Source organism: Aquarana catesbeiana, linkage group LG12 (genome assembly GCF_042186555.1).
Source record: "Aquarana catesbeiana isolate 2022-GZ linkage group LG12, ASM4218655v1, whole genome shotgun sequence".
Lineage (NCBI taxonomy): Eukaryota > Metazoa > Chordata > Amphibia > Anura > Ranidae > Aquarana > Aquarana catesbeiana.
The window spans coordinates 84,167,029-84,186,640 of NC_133335.1; the positions used below are offsets into that span (position 1 = coordinate 84,167,029).

At 41.2% G+C, this 19,612-nt stretch overlaps 1 protein-coding gene across 1 annotated transcript in view; it reads right to left on the bottom strand.

Moving 5' to 3' along the window:
• GRIN2C (glutamate ionotropic receptor NMDA type subunit 2C) overlaps nt 1-19,612 on the bottom strand; it is a 247,775-nt gene that overhangs the window by 35,540 nt on the left and 192,623 nt on the right. The window contains exon 10 of the mRNA XM_073608159.1: nt 18,214-18,401. Within this exon, the coding sequence (XP_073464260.1) occupies nt 18,214-18,401 (188 nt within the window). The remainder of the gene's footprint in view (nt 1-18,213; nt 18,402-19,612) is intronic.

Consider the following 19,612-nt stretch of genomic DNA (forward strand, 5'->3'; position numbering starts at 1 on the left):
TCTCAATGCCTGTGTATGCATATGACTAAACCATATTAAATAAACATCCTAAATTTAAACCACTCAAATGTAAAAAACGGAAGCATAATAAAGGATGCCAGTGGCATCTATAACACAAAAATAACCTCAGCTACATATCAAGCCTCGAGGTAGTGAGAGGTGATAGCGTCATATCTGCCGACACGCAGGAGGCTTGCGTTCATAACTACCCACCCCCTGCAGCTCATGCACGGTGACGTATGCGGTCCAATGAAAACTCCCACGTCAGGCTGGAACAGATATCTACTGACTTTAATTGATGATTATTCCAGGTACATGTTGTAATATGTTGGCCAATTTATGTATAATATTGTATTGGAGTATGGGTTGAGCAGAAATTCAGTTGAATTGTCCAAGCCAACTCAATTTTAATATAACAGCTGAAGACCCTTTGATGTGTTGGTCTTATGCAAGTCTACCTAGGGGTGTGAGGTATGGGCTGTTAACCTAATTGAACATTTCAAAGGGTACATTGTTTAAAGGACCATAGAAGAAGTATTTATTGATGGTAATTAGACTTGAGGGGGTAACAATGGGATCAAGGAGTGTTTTGGGTTGGCCTAGCGGAGGCTCCCTCCTGTGGGGCTAATATATCTAAGGGGACTTGTTGATATGCAGGAATGTAGGTATTCCAAGGGCTCAAAAGGGTGTTCAGGTGGTATCTGTTAATCGAATTACACATATCTAAAGGGGACTTGTTGATGTTGATATGCGGGAGTGCAAATTGGGGTGGTGCACGGCTGTTCACGGCTGGGGGTTGTTGTCTGTTTGAAAGACTAAAGCTAATCAAAGTCCTAAATTGAAACGGCCAATCAAATTGCTCAGCCATTCAATATTTAGTGAATATAACACGGCATTCAGTCTATAGTTTGAGTGAGGCTTGTCTGTGTATGGCTGGGAACACACAGGCCTAGGAATATGGGTCTCTGAATTATATCTACTATGTCAAATTTTTTTGTCATCTGTGGACTTTGGACTTTGTTCTGTGTTGGAAGTCAATAAAGTGCATCTCTCTGGAAGAATTGGGTTGTTGCGAGAAAGTACTTACATCATCATTATAATAATACCTAAATATTAATTATCATACCCACTCTACATCATATCACCCAGTGCAACATATTTTTATATCACTACATTGGTACCGTTCAAGTGACCAGAAGAGCATTTTTGGACTTAGTAACAGAAGTCGGTGGTGACAACAATCCTGTGAGGTGGACAGAAGTCCGATGAAGAACCAAGAGCTGTGCTGTGATTCTAATGTCTGGTTGTGACATAAGAGAGTCTGATCTACAAAATTTAACAAGTTGGGAACCCCAGGATTATTCTCTGGAGACTAGAAACAACAAAAAAGGACTGTGTCGTGTACCAGAAGACCTGAACTGGAATCTGAAGGAGTAACTAATGTGGTGAGTAAAATATTTCCTTTTTTTTTTAATTATTAGTAATATAGTCAAAATGCTTACTCAGTCTGAAGCTAGTGTCAGTTCTGATAAAGTTAACAGATGGGTATTAAAATGTATTAAGCGCCATGGCGGTCCTTATGAAATTCCAGAAAAATGTAAGCAGACATGGACGATGATGAAGGAATTTTTAGAGAAAAATGTTTTTGATAGCAAAATTTCAGAAAGTAAAAGAAAAGGTTGCATTATACAGGGCTTGTTATCTTGCTGTTTAACAATGGAAAGTTCTTTGAAGGATAAGGTTGAGGAAATTACCCAGTTACAGAAGGCAGTTGATAATAGCAACAATGTTTGTGAGAGGTTACAAAACCAATCAGACACCGAGACAGTAAATTTAAAATTGCATGCGGTTACCATTGGAGAAGCTTTACTTGAGAAATCTAAACATTGTGATGAATTATCAGAGGAAAATGAGAGATTAAAATTAAGAATTATGGAATTAGAGAAGAGATCTCAGGAATGCAGATATGCATCAAATCTTGGATTCAGCAATCTGCAGCAAACAGAACCTCATATTAAATCTGATAATTCATTACCAGCTGCCCCCACTGTGACTACCACAGTTTATAACAATAATAATAATACAGGTGAAGTTCAGCTTGTAATGAAGCCTTTGAAACCAAAATTATTAGACGCAATTCTTAAAGAAATAGGAATGGTTCCATACCATGATTTAAACAGATTTTTAAAATGGTTTTGTGACGTGCAGCAAGTCAGAGATATGTACAATCTCAGCCCATCTGACTTAGAAAGAGTTTTGCAACATTCTGTAGGAAGTGGTCTTTGGATGAGAATTAAACAAATCTGTATTCAGCCTCTGAGGACAAGGGACATATTACTGAAATTATTATGTGTTTTGTATGGTGTACGTTCTGATGTTACTATTCATGGGAGGATCCAACAGATGCAAAATGAATCTCCCTATGAATTGTCACACAGGATAGCAACTATTATGGAATTATTGGTCGGTAATAATCTTGCATTTGAGCGTGGGGGCTTGATACATATGCGTTGCATGAAGATATCAAACAAAATATTTTATTAGTTACCCCAAATCCTCATGATTTAAAAGACATATTGTTGAGAGCAGACCATTTATGGAGAAAGTCAAATGAGCAGGCTGTCAAGATTGATTTAGCCACATTGTTTAGGACAAATACTGAGCATAAAGATCAGAAGATAACATCCTATGATAACACCCAGAGAGGACAAACCGGGTCAAACATAAGTGATATTAATATGAAAAACAGAGCTGACCAAAATAATAATAAGAAAAGGTCCAAGACTTGGATACCGTTTTCTCAGTTAAAACAGAAATATGACCACCTGAAGATTGAGTATGACAAGATGAGAGAGGAGCGTGATAAATTATTAGAGCAGTTGAAGGGGGTACAGGGTGTCATAAATGCAGAAGATGTACATTCTCCAGATCTGTTTTTGAATGCAGATGACATTTCTCTAGCAGTGGGGGTGAATTAGCTCCAAACTGTAAACGTGTAAATAGTGTTTTGTTTTAACTTCAAACAATGTTTAAAGACCTCGCTAATGAGTTTTGTTGGAGAGTTTTTTTGTCTTTCAGATATTGACATTTAAATGACGGTGAATAGCAGAAGCACAGTCTGAAATTGCTGGCTAGTGGGGGAGAATTATGGAAGAAATGCTGAATAGACAACAAGGAATTATAAAGAATTCATCAAGCAATGGACCTTTTTTTTTTTTCTTTTTTCTTCAACGCCCTAATTTTTAATTTTTCTCCCTTTTCCTGATATATTTTGCTTTTCATTTTTTTATTTTCTTTATGTTTTATTTCTTGAACTTTATCTTAAAACCAAAGAGAAGCATTTAAACCTAAAATGATTTTCATAACATCTGTACATATTACATAATGCGTATTGATCAATATATTTGACATCTAAGGTGAGATGCTGCATAATGGCTTGGCAGAGCATAAATTATAGTATGTTGGGTGGTTTTCCTAAATTTATAAGAGGGGGGAGTGAAATTCATCACTCTAGTCATGATTTGAAACTTTGTTGATTCAGTTGTTTATAATATGCTAAAGGCTATGACATATATGGATGGAAAAGACCTTTCTACCTTTCATGGTGAAGATACTGGCAAGAATTTCCACTGCCGCTTTGTCTGGATAGAAGATCTGATAAACACTGATGACTCTATCTGAACCATCGTGTGGGGGTATATCTATATGTATATGTTGGTATACCATTCAGGTGTAATTGTGGACTGAATGATCCAAGTAACTGCTTTATTGAAGGCAATGAGGGGTCGGCCTACAGCAAATTACAAAAGCAAATTGTGACTGGCAATCAACAAAGATGGACTCATGAATGTCAAGTGCAAGAAAATAGTTTGAAGCACAGTTTTTACTGCCATATCCAAACCTTATGATCTTGAAAGTGAGTGCTGGTACATTGATGGTTCTTCTTACTATAAAGATGAAAGTAGAGTGTTTGCGTAAAAGCATCTTTAAAAATGGAAAGCTTGAGCCTGGAGATGAAAAAAATCCTGGACTTATGTGGATTGGAGTTCCCAGAGCATACCAAGTTTACTTTCAGTGAGATGGTGAGAGATGTGATGAAGTCAGACCGAAGGATGGACTGTGACATCAGCTTGTCTTTGCGCAATATTCAAGATCTTGATGTGATATAATAAGGCCTAACAGCTATATGGGCAACTGACGTTTACCAAATCCTTTTCCAGTCATGGTCTAAAAGTTATATTATCTAATAACTGTTTCACGGGGATATTTTAGAGGCTGGCGAAGAGAGATGTAATCAGTTTCAACTTCATATTTTATATGAGCCATTGTAAAGCATCCAGTACCTTAAATCGTAATGATATTTTTTGTTGTTTGATTTATGGGTCAGTTGTAGTAGTTAGAACCGACCCAAGTGGGGGTATATGTTGTATATGTTGTAATATGTTCACCGATTTATGTGGGACATTGTTGTGTGTATGTACACATGCAGTCAATGTTGACCAGGCCAGAATGACAATGGTTGATTTGTCCAACTGAATTTTAACAGCTGAAGACTCTTTGATGTGTTAATCTTATGCAAGTCTATTTGAACATCTCAAAGGGTATTCAGGTGGTATCTGTTAATCTAATCTAATTACATATATCTAAAGGGGACTTGTTGATGTTGATATGCGGGAGTGCAAATTGGGGTGGTTCACGGCTGTTCACGGCTGGGGGTTCTTGTCTGTTTGATAGACTAAAGCTTATCAAAGTCCTAAATTGAAACGGCCAATCAAATTGCTCAGCCATTCAATGCCTGGTGAATATAACACGGCATTCAGTCTATAGTTTAAGTGAGGCTTGTCTGTGTATGGCTGGGAACACACAGGCCTAGGAATATGGGTCTCTGAATTATATCTACTCTGTCAAATTTTTTTGTCATCTGTGGACTTTGGACTTTGTTCTGTGTTGGAAGTCAATAAAGTGCATCTCTCTGGAAGAATTGGGTTGCTGCGGAAGAGTACTTACATCATCATTATAATAATACCTAAATATTAATTATCATACCCACTCTACATCATATCACCCAGTATATATGTATATACCCGATCACTACAGTACACAACTACTTATCTGATAAAATACAAGAATGAAACATCAGAGAAAGTTCAAGAGTTCGTTGCCATGTCTAGCAACAAATTCCAACGGAAACCAGGAATAATACGCACCGACAACGGCAGAGAATACATAAGCAATAAAGTGGCCTCATACCTGAAGAGACAAGGAATAGTACACCAGACAACCACACCATACACCCCTGAACAAATTGCTGTAGCAGAAAGGAAAAATCACACGCTTATAGAAATGGCCAGATGCATGTTGTCAGATGCCAACCTACCTCACAAGTACTGGGCAGAAGCAGTGATGACTGCAACCTATCTACAGAACAGACTACCCTCAAGAGCAATTAAAAGTTCTCCATTTGAAATGTGGCATGCATCAAAGCCTAGCATAGGGCACATCAGAGTGTTTGGATGTAAAGCATATGCCTATATCCCAAGTGAAAAGCGATCCACGCTGAAGAACAGAATAATAGAGGTAGTAGGCTATAGTGAGCAAACAAAGGGTTACAGAATCCTACACTCAAAGAATGGTAGAGTAACAATAAGCAATCTTGTTTATTTTGATGAAAGCCCATCACCAGAAACGCCAATCCCTGAAAGCTGTGAGGTTAATATGTCCAGCAAATCAGAAGAAAAGGTCGACCAATGCAAATCTGTGCAGGAGTCAGAACAAGAGATGGAACACAGTATATGCCTAAATCCAGTTCCCCACCAGATCCTGCCTGAAGTCAGAAGATCCACTCGGACTACAAAGGGGATACCACCCCTAAAGCTTTCACACACTGTCAAACCACACAGCATTCTTGAACCAACATCCTGGGAAGACATGGAAAAACTGCAAAATGTGAAGCCAATAAATGGAGAAAAGCAGCAGAAGAATTAAAGTCACTTAAAAAAAAAAAAACCTGGACACTCACAGAGCTCCCTCCTAACCGTAAAACTATAGGAAGTAAGTGGACTTTCAAAGTCAGACACAAAAGGGAATATCCACAAAAACAAAGCCAGACTAGTTGACAAGGGTTACTCACAGAAATTTGGTGAAGATTATGATGAAACATTCACTCCCGTCGTAAAACACGCCACCACTACTATCTGGGAATTCAAATAGAGAGAGAAGAAGATGGAAGTTATCTTCTTAACCAATCTCAGAAAATCTTCAAAATCTTGGAACAATTCCATATGCAAGATGCAAAGGAAGTGAAAACTCCTATGGAACCAGGCTATCAAAAGAGCAATGAAGCAGAAAATTTGCTACCCGACAATGACACGTATCGCAGAGAAATTGGTAAGCTGCTATATGTTGCCACTGTGACAAGACCAGACATAGCCGCAGAAGTGGGCATACTATGCAGGAAAGTTTCAGCTCCCTGTCAGCGTGACTTGAACGCAATAAAAAGAGTGATACAATACCTCAAAGGAACAATTCAGATATAGTTACGGTTACCAGCAACATCCAATCAAAAACTGGTCAGAAATGTGAATGCTGATTGGCCCGGGGACTGCACAGACCGCAAATCCACAAGTGGATTCATCTTCCAGTATGGGGAGGGAACCATTAGTTGGTCTAGTTGAAAGCAAATAACTGTCGCTCTGTCTTCAACTGAAGCAGAGTACATTGCAGCAGCACACGCGTGTCAAGAAGCAATATGGATTCGGCAACTTTTTTTGGACGTTGGGATAGACATGTCAAAAACCAATTCCCATTTTTGAAAACAACCAGGGATGTATATAAAGTTTATGCAATCAGAAAGGGTCAACCCTAGGACCAAACTCATCGACTTCAAGTATCACCTACTAAGGGATAATCAAGAGCAAGGTGTTATTGACATTCAATACTGCCCATCAGAGGATATGACTGCTGATGCACTCACCAAGCCTTTGTTGAAGGTACATCACAGTTATATCAAGAAGAAGCTGAATATAATTTGACAAAGCACACACTGTTGAGAAGGGGTGTTGAAAGAACAACAGCAAGTAATGTAAAGTTGCTTTATACTGTGAACAATACTGTATGCATTATACCTATCTATTCAAGTAGGTGGCACTGCAGGGTTATAATGTGTATTCTATGGTAATGTATTTAGAGGAAGTATCTTCATTCATAAGTGTGTGTAGTTGTATCCTCCTGTTTCAAGCTTCTTATGCTGTAAGACATGCATTACTAATCCTCCATGAAAGTAAAGGTGTTCGGCTGCATACAACAATAACCTGCTAATATGGAGGTAGGTGGTATGTGCAGGAGAGGAGTGCAGAGTGTATGGCGGCGGGTAGTATGTGCAGAAGAGAAGTGTGAAGTGTATGGCGGTGGGTAGTATGTACAGGAGAAGCGTATGGCAGTGGGAAGTATATGCAGGTGAGGAGTGCGGAGTGTACGGCGGTGGGTAGTATGTGCAGGATGGTGTCAGTAGGGCAGTTATTATTTTATTTTTTTACAATTTAATTTTTTTATAATTTTTTTCATTTTTTCAAATCGCTTTTGGAGGGCAGTGGATGGGGTCAGTAGGGCAGTGGTCACTGTCTGTAGAGCATTGTATCAGATTTTTTTATCTTTATTTTTTATCATTTTATTTTTTCATAATTTTTTATAATTTATTTTTTGTATTATTTTTTCATAATGATTTGGAGGGGCAGTGGACAGTGTCAGTAGGGCAGTGGATGGCATCAGTAGAGCAATGGATAGTGTCAGTTGTTTGTTATTTTTATTATTTTATTTTTTATTATTTTTTACCATTTTATTTTTTTTATTATTTTTTACAATTTTATTTTATTATTATTTTTTTACAATTTCTTTTAAATTATTTTTTTCAGAATGCTTTGAGGGGGTGGGGAGCAGTGGATGGCTGGATGGTGTCAGTAGGGCAGTGGGCAGTGCCAAAAGTTTTTTTTTATATTTATTTTCTATCAATTTGTACAATTTTATTTTTTTACATTTATTTTTTTTTTTCTAGATTATTTATTTTTTAATGTCTTTCTTTTTCACAATGCTTTTTATTTTGGGGGGGGGGGAGAGAGAAGGAGCTTGGGGCAGTGAATCATGTCGGCAGGGCAGTGAATGGTGTCAGTAGAGCAGTGGATGGTGTTAGTAGTTTTTTATTTTAATTACATTTTTTATACAATTTTATTGTTTTAATGTTTTTTACAATTTATTTTGCTTATTATTTTATTTTCAAACCCCCTCCTCAAAAATAAAAAAGTGTGTGTGTGTGTGTATATATATATATATATATATATATATATATATATATATATATATGTATATACACACTCTCCTCAGGCCGTCTGTGTTGATTGTGCACAGTGGTGCCCAGGCCCTGAGCTGCTCACTCCTCAGTGCCCATCAAATGCAGCCTTACCAGTGCCCATCAAATGCAGCTTTACCAGCGCCCAGCAATGTGGCCTTACCAGTGCCCAGCAATGCGGCCTCACCAGTGCCCAGCAATGTGGCCTTACCAGTGCCCAGCAATGCTGCGTGATCAGTGCCCAACAATGCAGCCTTACCAATGTCCAGTAATTCAGCCTCACCAGTGTCCAGCAATGCTGCATTACCAGTGCCCAGCAATGCAGCCTCACCAGTGCCCAGCAATGCAGCCTGATCAGTGTCCCCAGCAATGCAGCCTTACCAGTGCCCCCATCTATGCAGCCTGATCAGTGCACCCCATCAATGCAGCCTGACCAGTGCCCCCATCAATGCAGCCTGATCAATGCCCCATCAATGCAGCCTGATCAGTGCCCCCAGCACTGCAGCTTGATCAGTGCCCCCAGCAATGCAGCCTGATCAGTGTCCCCAGCAATGCAGCCTGATCAGTGTCCCCAGCAATGCAGCCTGATCAGTGCCCCATCAGTGCAGCCTGATCAGTGTCCCAATCAGTGCAGCCTGATCAGTGTCCCCATCAGTGCAGCCTGATCGGTGTCCCCAGCAATGCAGCCTCACTGTGCCCATCAATGCAGCTTTACTGTGCCCATCCATGCAGCCTCACTGTGCCCGACCATACAGCCTCACTGTGCCCGTCCATGCAGCCTTACTGTGCCCATCCATGCAGCCACACTGTGCCCAACCATGCAGCCTCACCAGTCAGTGCCCGCTGTGTCATGGAGCTGAGTCTGAAATGTTCCTGCCATTAGATCAGTGTTCCGTCTATCACAGGAGCTGGTCTAGGAGGAGGCGGGACTTTTGTCACAGCGCGGCCGATAATTTCAGCCTCGTGACACAGTGGGAGACCCTGTGTGTGACATGTACACAAGGGGGGGGGGGGGGGAGGGATGGAGGGAAGCACTGCAGCCACAGCTCAAAGCGGCCCCAGGCCAGGCAGCTTACCGGGAAATGTCCCGGTAGGCTAGTCTAACCCTACTCGCAGCAGGGGCGGATCCAGAGTCTAGTCTCGGGAGGGGCACTGCCAGAAAATCTATTTTTTTGGGGTATATCTATCGGGGAAATGGCTGGTGTTGGCGCTTCAATCATCACGGCACCATGGTTGTTATGGTGTCAGGATGATTGAAGCGCATTATTACTATTATTACATTGTTATAAAAAATTAAATAGTTTAACTCACCATAATGCAGAATCAGTGGGAGCCCCGAGTGTGTCACTTGCCACATGACCTGTGACCAGATGCAGATTGTCATTTGCCATGTCACTTGCCACGTAGCCTGTCACCAGATGCAGATTTTCACTTGCCACGTTGCCTCCCACATGTTGCGGATTGTCACTTGCCATGTCGCCTGTCACCAGATGCAGATTGTCACTTGCCACGTCGCCTGCCACATGTTGCGGATTGTCACTTGCCACGTTGCCTGTCACCAGATGCAGATTGTCACTTGCCACGTCGCCTGTCACCAGATGCAGATAGTCACTTGCCACGTCACCTGCCACATGTTGCGGACTGTCACTTGCCACGTCCCCTGTCACCAGATGCAGATTGTCACTTGCCACGTTGCCTGTCACCAGATGCAGATTGTCACTTGCCACGTCGCCTGCCACCAGATGCAGATTGTCACTTGCCAAACGTTGCAGATTGACAGTCACTTGCTGTGTCACTTTCCTGCTAAGGTGGTCTCTTGTGTCCCAGAGTCAGGCAGCAGAGAGATGATGTAATCTCTCTGCTGGCGCAGCTGCCTGAATGGTGAGGGGGGAACTGCAGGGATGCAGGTCGGGCGCCGGGCGGTGAGAGATGATGTCACCTCTCTGCTCCCCCACCCGCCGGCTCCCTGATTGGCCAGCAGCCCGCAAACACATCGAGCGGCATATCCCACCAACTGAGCCGCCGGGCCAGCCCGCTGTCTCTCTCCTGCGGAGCTGCCCGCCGGCTGTCTCACTTACGGAGCCGCCCGCCAGCTCTCTCACTTACGGAGCCGCCCGCCAGCTCTCTCACCCGTGGTGCCGCCTGCCGGCTCTCTCACCCGGGGGTCTACCCGCCGACTCTCTCACTCACCCGCATTTCTCGGAGGGGGAAATTGTCTCGTTGCCCCCACTGGATTCGCCCCTGACTTGCAGTCCTGCAGGATGCGGCTGCTAACGGAAATGGCATTCCTGCTGTGAAAAAAAGTGCAGGAACATCATTCCCACGCGTTCCCGCAGGACTCGAGCACAGGGCAGCACCTGTAAATTGATTTGAATTGAGTTTAATTACAAATTACAGGAGCATCACAAACTTGGAATGCAATTATTTCTTACAGTTTTGAGAAGGTGCGTTCATTTTCTCCAGTCCATATTTGGAGTTTTGCGTGGAATGTGTCATATTTGACTTTTTGTTTCTCCATTTTTTGTGCCATACCAATACAAACAAAAGAAATAAAGATGAGAATACCTAAACATTTGTACAGTAATTTCAACAATTTTCTGGGCTAAGTAATGCGTTATCTGACAGAAATGCAGGTGTGCCAATATATTTGGCCATGACTGTATAAGCAAACATAATGTGTAAAAAAAATGCTAATCACTTCCCCAGAGTGGTACAGTGTTACTATGGTAACATTATATTGCTGTGGTCAAAGTGTGTTTAAAAAAAAAAAAAGCTGTAAAAAAAGAAAAAATATATAAGAAATAATAAAAAAAAAATTAAATAGAAATGTCCCTGATCACTGCCACACCCATTATAGGATCTGCACTGATGACAGTATGTAAAAAAAAATCCTTAATTTTCCCAAAAATTATGACAAAAAATTACAACGTCAAAAACTTGTCATGCATCTTACTAAACACCCTGGACTGTATATTTTTCAAAAAGGGATCATTTTGGGGGTATTTGTACTGTTCTGACATTTTTGGGCCATCAGTACATCAGGATATATACCATAGTTTGTGGACTCTATAACTTTCCTACAGACTATTAATATACACTGATTTGGGTTATTTTCACTGCACAAATGGTTAATTAAGGAGGAGGGACCGCCCACTGCCACCATCAAGAAAGGGCCTGTGAAGCCACCCGACTGGCCTGAAAATGTTGGAAAAAAATAATATTTTTTTTTCTTAAAAAAGAATTGAAGGGGACTTCAAGGAATATGAAAAAGGCGGGAGGGTTGGGGTGGAACAAAACCTGAGCTTCTCTTAAAAACATTTGATTGGCGCATCATGATTTGTGTGCTGGACTTTAACCACTTAAGGACCGGAAGATATTCCCCCTTAATGACCAAGCCATTTTTTGCGATACGGCACTGCATTGCTTTAACTGACAATTGCGCGGTCGTGCGACGTTGTACCCAAACAAAATTGACATTCTTTTTTTCCCCACAAATGGAGATTTCTTTTAGTGGTATTTTATCACCTCTGCGTTTTTATTTTTTGCGCTATAAACAAAAAAAGACAGACAATTTGGAAAAAAAGCAATATTTTTAACTTTTTGCTATGATAAATATCCTCAAACACCCCCCCCCCCCAAAAAAAAAACCTAATTTCTTCCTCAATATATATATATTCTAAAAAAAAAAAAATCACAGTAAGCATATATTGATTGGTTTGCGCAAAAGTTATAGTGTCTACAAAATAAGGAATAGATTTATGGCATTTTTTTTATTATTTTTTTTTTTTTTTTTACTAGTAATGGCGATGATCTGCAATTTTTAGCAGGACTGCGACATTGTGGCAGACAGATCGGACACTTAACTGACATTTTTTGACACTTTTTTGGAAACCAGTGACATAATTACAGTGATCAGTGCTAAAAATATGCACTGTTTTTGTACTAATGACACTGGCAGGCAAGGGGTTAACACTAGGGGGCGATCAAAGGGGTTAAATGTGTTTCCTTCAGGTGTGTTCTAACTGTATGGGGGATGGGCTGCCTGTGGAAACACACAGATCCGTCTTCCTGCATGTGTGATGTCAGAACGAAGATTTGCCTTGTTCACAGGCAGATCCCCATTCTGTCACTACGGGGAACGATCGCGGGTGACAGGTGGACATCGAGTCTGCTCTACCCACTGTTTAACTCCCCCGCTAGCCAGTGGGCACGCACGCGCCCACAAACTAGAGTTCCCGAGCTAACGGCAATTCGCGGGAACAAGCCCACCTGCCGCAGTACAATGATGCTGGCTGGTTGGCAGGTAGTTAAAGCGGTTGTAAACTGCTGCTGGTAAAAATAAAAATCCTGCAATGTCATAATGTGCTAGTATGCATCGCATACTAGCATATTATGAGAAACTTACCCTAGAACAAAGCCCTAAAGCGCTGCAATCTCACCTGTTCTTCCTTACGGGTTTGCAGCCTCTGGCTACATGAGTGGTCGGTGGCGCAATGATGTCACTCCCGTGCATGTGCATGAGAGCCGCCATTTCCAGCACAGGCTCTGAAGGTCTGGCACTGTTGTCATTGGTTGCATGCACTCTGAATGTTTCCTAAACTGTGTAGCAGATATTCTCAGTACCTACAGGTAAGCCTTATTATAGGCTTGCCTGTAAGTACAAATGGTGTAACAGAGCTTACAACCACTTTAACATCAACCTGGACAACAACTTGGCAGAAACATTTTCCTCTTTTTTCTCTAATGGACCATTACCTTTAACCTAATGGTAAGAAGATTTCTTTCCTGCTGATCATAAGCATTAGAATTTTGGTTTATTGTCCTGAGAATCAGCACATTACTAAATGTACAAGAAGATTTTATATTCGGCTTTATGCATGATGTTTGCCTAAACTTAATTGACTGCCATTTGTCAAAGGCTCCTACAAATGGCAGTAGTGAAATAAAGTTTGGTGAGTGCTTTCTGCTCTATATAAATTGATTCCACTCTATGTTTGTGATTGATGGCCAGAACTTTGAAACGTATGTATGATTTACAAGGGATTCTAATTCTATGGACAAAGCTGTGTAGCCATTTTATTGTGCTCTCATTTCATTTTCTCCTGTCTGCTCTGCTCTGCATAGAAATGGAGACGTTTTCTGCAGATGGAACGCATTTTATTGCACTGAATACCACATTATGGCACAGAAGGTTCTTGCAGTTAAAGTGGTTTTAGCTAAACTGATCAAACCTATGTCAGTTAAAGGACATCTTTTAGCATAAATATTACAGAGTCAGTGTGGGTATACAGATAGTCTAAGGGCCGACACTTTCTGCTCTTCTGCTGTAAAACATGTAATTTTTACCGCACCAAAATGCATTTTAAGTAGAAATCCCATTTTTTCCATTTGTCTGGTTCACATCTATGCACTGCAGTTTAATGTGAGGAGAGTAAAGTATGAGGGCCCATTGCATGCACTTTGCATGGGGGTTGAGCCAAACCATTTAAAACTGCCAAGCGTGCTTACAATGATCAGCATTTTTTTTTTTTGTAAAACCTTTATCCCAAAAGGAAAAAAAAAATATTGCTGTGACTGCTAAAAATGCGATAGTTGGAATTCAGCTTCAATTTGCTAGTCATGTCCATCTAAATATGCTAGTCTATCTAAAGCCTCATACACACGATCGGACTTTGTACAAACTTTCCCGTGGATTTTTGTACAAAGGGCGTTGGCCATAAACTAATTAAGCATACACACGGCAGGACTTTTTCAGCCAACTTTCACCAAATCACGTGGTTTTTCAGCTCTTTACCGCCACCCTTTGGTCAACTTCTGTATTGTTGTCTGATCTTTTTCATTGGTTCTGAGCATGCGTGTTTGTACTTTGGACTAAAGTCCTATGGACTTGTGTACACACGATAGGATTTTGCACCATAGGACTTTTGTTGCCGGAAAGTTTGCACAGCCAACATTTGTCCGATGAAAACCGAAAAAGTTTGTCCAATGGAGCGTACACGCGGTCCGATGTTGCCTTGAAACAGCTAATTTGCATGTTTGTTGTCAAAAAGTCCTATCATGTGTACAGTACCCTCTTCAAAGGTTGACAATGCTGCTGTATAAGGGTGGCTCCATTGCTCTTCTACAGAATGTAAACACCCAAGCTGGTGACCACACTATTCATTTTTGCTGGTTTGCAGCTTCCTGTGTCACCTGCTTGCCCACAGGGCTATGAATGAACACTACTGAGGTTCTTCTTGTGCTTTTCTTCTCCTATACGTTGCCTAAACTTCTCTCCTTCAGCTCCCAGTGCATGAAAATTAGATTGTCTACTTTGTGCAATCCAACAGAGCTTGACCTGAACATACCCTCTAGTCTAATGCCGTGTACACACGGTCGGAATTTCCGACGGGAAATGTTTGATGCGAGCTTGTTGTCGGAAAGTCCGACCGTGTGTATGCTCCATCGAAGATTTGCTGTTGGAATTTCCGAATTTCCTCCCACAAATGTTTGCTAGCAGGCTCTCAAATTTTCAGCCAACTTCACTTTGTTGTCGGAAAGTCCGATCGTGTGTACACAAGTCCGTCGCACAAAAGTTCACTCATGCTCGGAATCAAGCAGAAGTAGCCACACTGGCTATTGAACTTCCTTTTTCTCGGCTTGTCGTACATGTTGTACGTCACCACGTTCCCACGTTTGGAATTTTGGGCCAACATTTGTGTGACCGTGTGTATGCAAGACAAGTTTGAGCCAACATCATTCGGAAAAAAATCCACCGTTTTGTTGGTGGAAAGTCCGATCGTGTGTACGCGGCATTAGATTGCTTTCTGTACACAGCATTGTGGGAAGTTTATTAGTTACAGTATATATTTCATAGAATTTCTAGGGCTCATGCAAATGACCGTATGAGGGCGGTAAAGCATCCGAACTTCCATAAAAAAAAACTTTTCTTAGGTGCTGCCTACAGCTGCCCAGAGAGAGCAATTATAAGATGTGGCTGTTCACAGGGCCGGTGTTATGCCCCGTACACACGGTCGGACTTTGTTCGGACATTCCGACAACAAAATCCTAGGATTTTTTCCGACGGATGTTCGCTCAAACTTGTCTTGCATACACACGGTCACACAAAGTTGTCGGAAAATTCGATCATTCTGAACGCGGTGACGTAAAACACGTACGTCGGGACTATAAACGGGGCAGTAGCCAATAGCTTTCATCTCTTTATTTATTCTGAGCATGCGTGGCACTTTGTGCGTCAAATTTGTCTACACACTATCGGAAATTCCGACAACGGATTTTGTTGTCGGAAAATTTTATAGCCTGCTCTCAAACTTTGTGTGTCGGAAAATCCGTTGGAAAATGTGTGATGGAGCCAACACACGGTCGGAATTTCCGACAACAAGGTCCTATCACACATTTTCCATCGGAAAATCCGACCGTGTGTACGGGGCATTAGACTATCTTGCACCCTAGGCAAGACCAGCTACTTGCACCCCCCCCCCCCCCCAAAAAAAAAAAAAATTTAAAACAACAAAACACGAAACTGCTAAATTTCTCCAATCCTGCAGCGCGCAGTGGTTATGTGGAACGTCGGCGCAGTGTGTGGGGAACATCAGCGGCCGTGGGAGGCAGGCCCATACTGGGACAAAAAATAGGCCCAGGCATTTTAGACTGAGCAGCCCATTTTTTTAAAAAAAATGTATTATATTTAGCCTGGTTCACTCCACTTATGTCAGCAGTTGTTTATTTTTGTTATTTTATTTTTTTACATTTTATTTATTTATTTATTTTTTTAAATGTATTATTATCTTTTTAGGACCCCGTTGGGGGGCTTTGGTGAAATATCAGGGGTCTAAACAGACCTCAGCAGCACAGATTGAATGAACAGGAATAACTCTGTACTGACGCTTCACATTTATTCATAAACTGAGGCATAGTAAACACAGTTTACTACACTTCAGTTATGAATAAAAAAACAAACAAATACAAGGAACACATTTACCGGCCCCCTTCCTGCTCTCCATCCTGACAGATTCTTCACAGCAGCCAGCAGGAGAAGAGGGAAGCTGACAGAGCTGCGGGGGGGGGGGGGACATGGAGAGGGCATAGCGAATCTGAGAGATCAAAGCGGGGCAGGAGAGAGGAAACAGCAGGGCCGGAAGATCACAGCGGGGCAGCAGGACCTGGATAGGAGGGGCAGCATATAGAGATACCGATCCTCTCCATTTCCCTCCTCCAGCCACTGAATGCCTGCGGGAGGGAGAGGAGGAGAAGCCACCAGCCAGGCTTTTTCTAAAAATGATAATGTTTCCTCAGGCAACATCCCTTAGAGACAGCAATAAATTAGACACTTACCATGCCTTGTATCCTCTAACTTCTCCCAGGCTTTCTGAAGCTGAGTTCCAGACAAACAGCTAAATACACAGGATGACTGCACACAGGGCCTGAGCAAGGATTTTTTTCTACTTAGGCAAAGGTGCATTTTGCCCAGCGACACCTGCCATGACAACACCGGGGCCTGCAGGTGGGACAGCGGAGCCCGGTGACCATGGCGGGGGGCAGCACCTCACGGCAGTGGAAGTGATAGGCAATTTCGCAGCCACTTGTATCACTTCCACATGAAAGTCGCCAGTCAGCTTTACTAAAGTACACACACTCCCTGCTGCTATAGTGCCGGCCCTGACTACACATACTGGAATGTTTTACCACCCAAAGAATCTGAAGCCAGTCTTTTGATCCAGGAAACCCTGCCAGACAGCATAGACAGAATCTTTAATGAGGTCATCTCTCTGCCACCTTTGCACTCTTCTGCTGTCAGCATGTTAACACTCAGCAGATGTGCATGCTCCTAGCACTGGCCTTCCTTCTGCCACCCTGATGGCTGTTTTACAGTGGATTACAGCAGGCTGATATCAACTTACATACAACTAGCTGCATGATTATTTTAAAGAATTCATAACATAATTAATAGAATTTTTATATCTTCCTGGAGGTCAGCTTTAAAGCCAGACTCAAATCAAAAAATATTTTTTAAGTTGTGAATAGAATACTGAACAGTTGGTACCTCTGTTAGGCTTTTAATGAAGAAGTATCAAAGACACGTTTATTTAGAAGACTAGGAGAGGTTTAAACAACTGTATGGTTGTAAGTCATTTTCTTATCCTGGGTTTAATGCGGATATAAAGTTGGGGAGGAATCTCTTCACCTTGAGAGGCACACAATAAGAGCCTGACAGAAGCTTCAACTCTTCCTCAATCCACTGAAATCTAAGATACACTCTGGTTAAAGTTGAGCTTTAAAGTGGTTTTAAACCTCAGACATGAAATATGAACAAAGCATATCCCTCTATAGTATGTACTTGTCTCAGTTGAAAGCACTACGTGTAATTTCTGTCTGCTGCTTCATTCCTCTTCTATCAGCATGAAACACTGACAATATTTCCTGACACCAAGAGAAAAAAGGTGACAGGAATAGAGCTGAGGTTGTCAATCTGCTGGAGATTCCTCCCCTGTGTGCTGTGTGAAGGGGGTGTGCCTCCTCCCTCCAATCAGCTCTCAGACCTCTCCTTACTGTAGAGTGTAACTTCAGCTCGCCGCCCCCTTTTTTCTGAACTCTCAGGCAAGCATTATAATTCATCACTTTATGTAGGAGGATTTATTTATTTTCTCTGTGTCACTTAGGATAGTCCCTTCACAGGGTATATGGAAGGGTTTACGATCACTGTAAGTAATGCCATAGGCAGCACTGCTTATAGGTAACAATGATAACTTTTTATTTAAAAAAAATGACTTTCTTTTTTATGTCCCAGATTGTAGGATCAGCAAAGCACACCTTCTGGCCCCCTATGCTTTGTTCTAGGACCCACTTTTTGCAAAACTGACCCCAATACTCACCATCTCCTAGAAACTGCAGCAGTGCAAGATCAATGGGACGCTTCCAACGTGAGTTCTTCTGCAGAGCAATACCATAGCCTGTTGTAGCAAAGACTTTGCCACTTCCAATGGTTACCAGTTTACAGCCTTCGTCCTTTCCTGCCATGTAATTTAGCACTGCTGCATCGTAGATAAAGGCATCCAACTTTCTACCATAAGATAAAAAGAGAAGAAGAAAGGCAAAGATGACTGCTCTGCACATTTTCGAAAGAAAGCTAAAATGTAAGTAGTAATGGTCTACCATTTATATCAAATGTTAAGTCTGCTTTGATTCCTACAAAAATATAAAGCCTTCCATTAGAGTATAATAAGCATAATAATCTATGCAATACTAATTTAGTAAGTAAAATTGTGAGCTGCACACTTATCATGCTGGGAGGCTATGTACTGTATTTTAATATATAAACACAGTTAAATGATAGCTTCGCACATTTAATAGCTTTATTAGGGAAACCAAGCAGCCTTACTAATATAACAATTACAATAGGCCTCATTATACTGGCAGTCCCCTTTGCAATACAATCTGAGGTGGATTACTTTTTTAGACAGGCAGCTCGGAGCAATATGTTGCCTCCTGGACAGTTGTTTTAACCGCTTAAGGACCAAGCCTCTTTCTGAGATTTGTTGTTTAAAAGTTACATTTTTTTTTTGCTAGAAAATTACTTATAACCCCCAAACATTATACATTTTTTTTCTAACACCCTAGAGAATAAAATGGCGGTCGTTGCAATACTTTCTGTCACACCGTATTTGCGCAGCGGTCTTACAAGCGCACTTTTTTTTGGAAAAGATAACATTTTTTGAATTAAAAAATAAGACAACAGTAAAGTTAGCCCAATTTTTTTTATATTGTGAAAGATAATGTTACGCCGAGTAAATTAATACCCAACATGTCATGCTTCAAAATTGCGCCCGCTCGTGGAATGGCGACAAACTTTTACCCTTAAAAATCTCCATAGGCGACGTTTAAAAATTTCTACAGGTTGCATGTTTTGAGTTACAGAGGAGGTCTAGAGCTAGAATTATTGCTCTCGCTCTACCAATTGCGCCAATACCTTACATGTGTGGTTAGAACACCATTTTCATATTCGGGCACTACTCACGTATGCGTTTGCTTCTGCACATGAGCTCGTCAGGACAGGGCACATTTAAAAAAAAATTTTTTTCTTATTTATTTTACCTTTTATTTTTACACTGTTTTTTCAAAAAAATAAAATTTTGTCACTTTTATTCCTATTACAAGGAATGTAAATATCCTCTGTAATAGAAAAAAGCATGACAGGACCTCTTAAATATGAGATCTGGGGTCAAAAAGACCTCAGATCTCATATTTACACTAAAATGCAATAAAAAAAAAAAT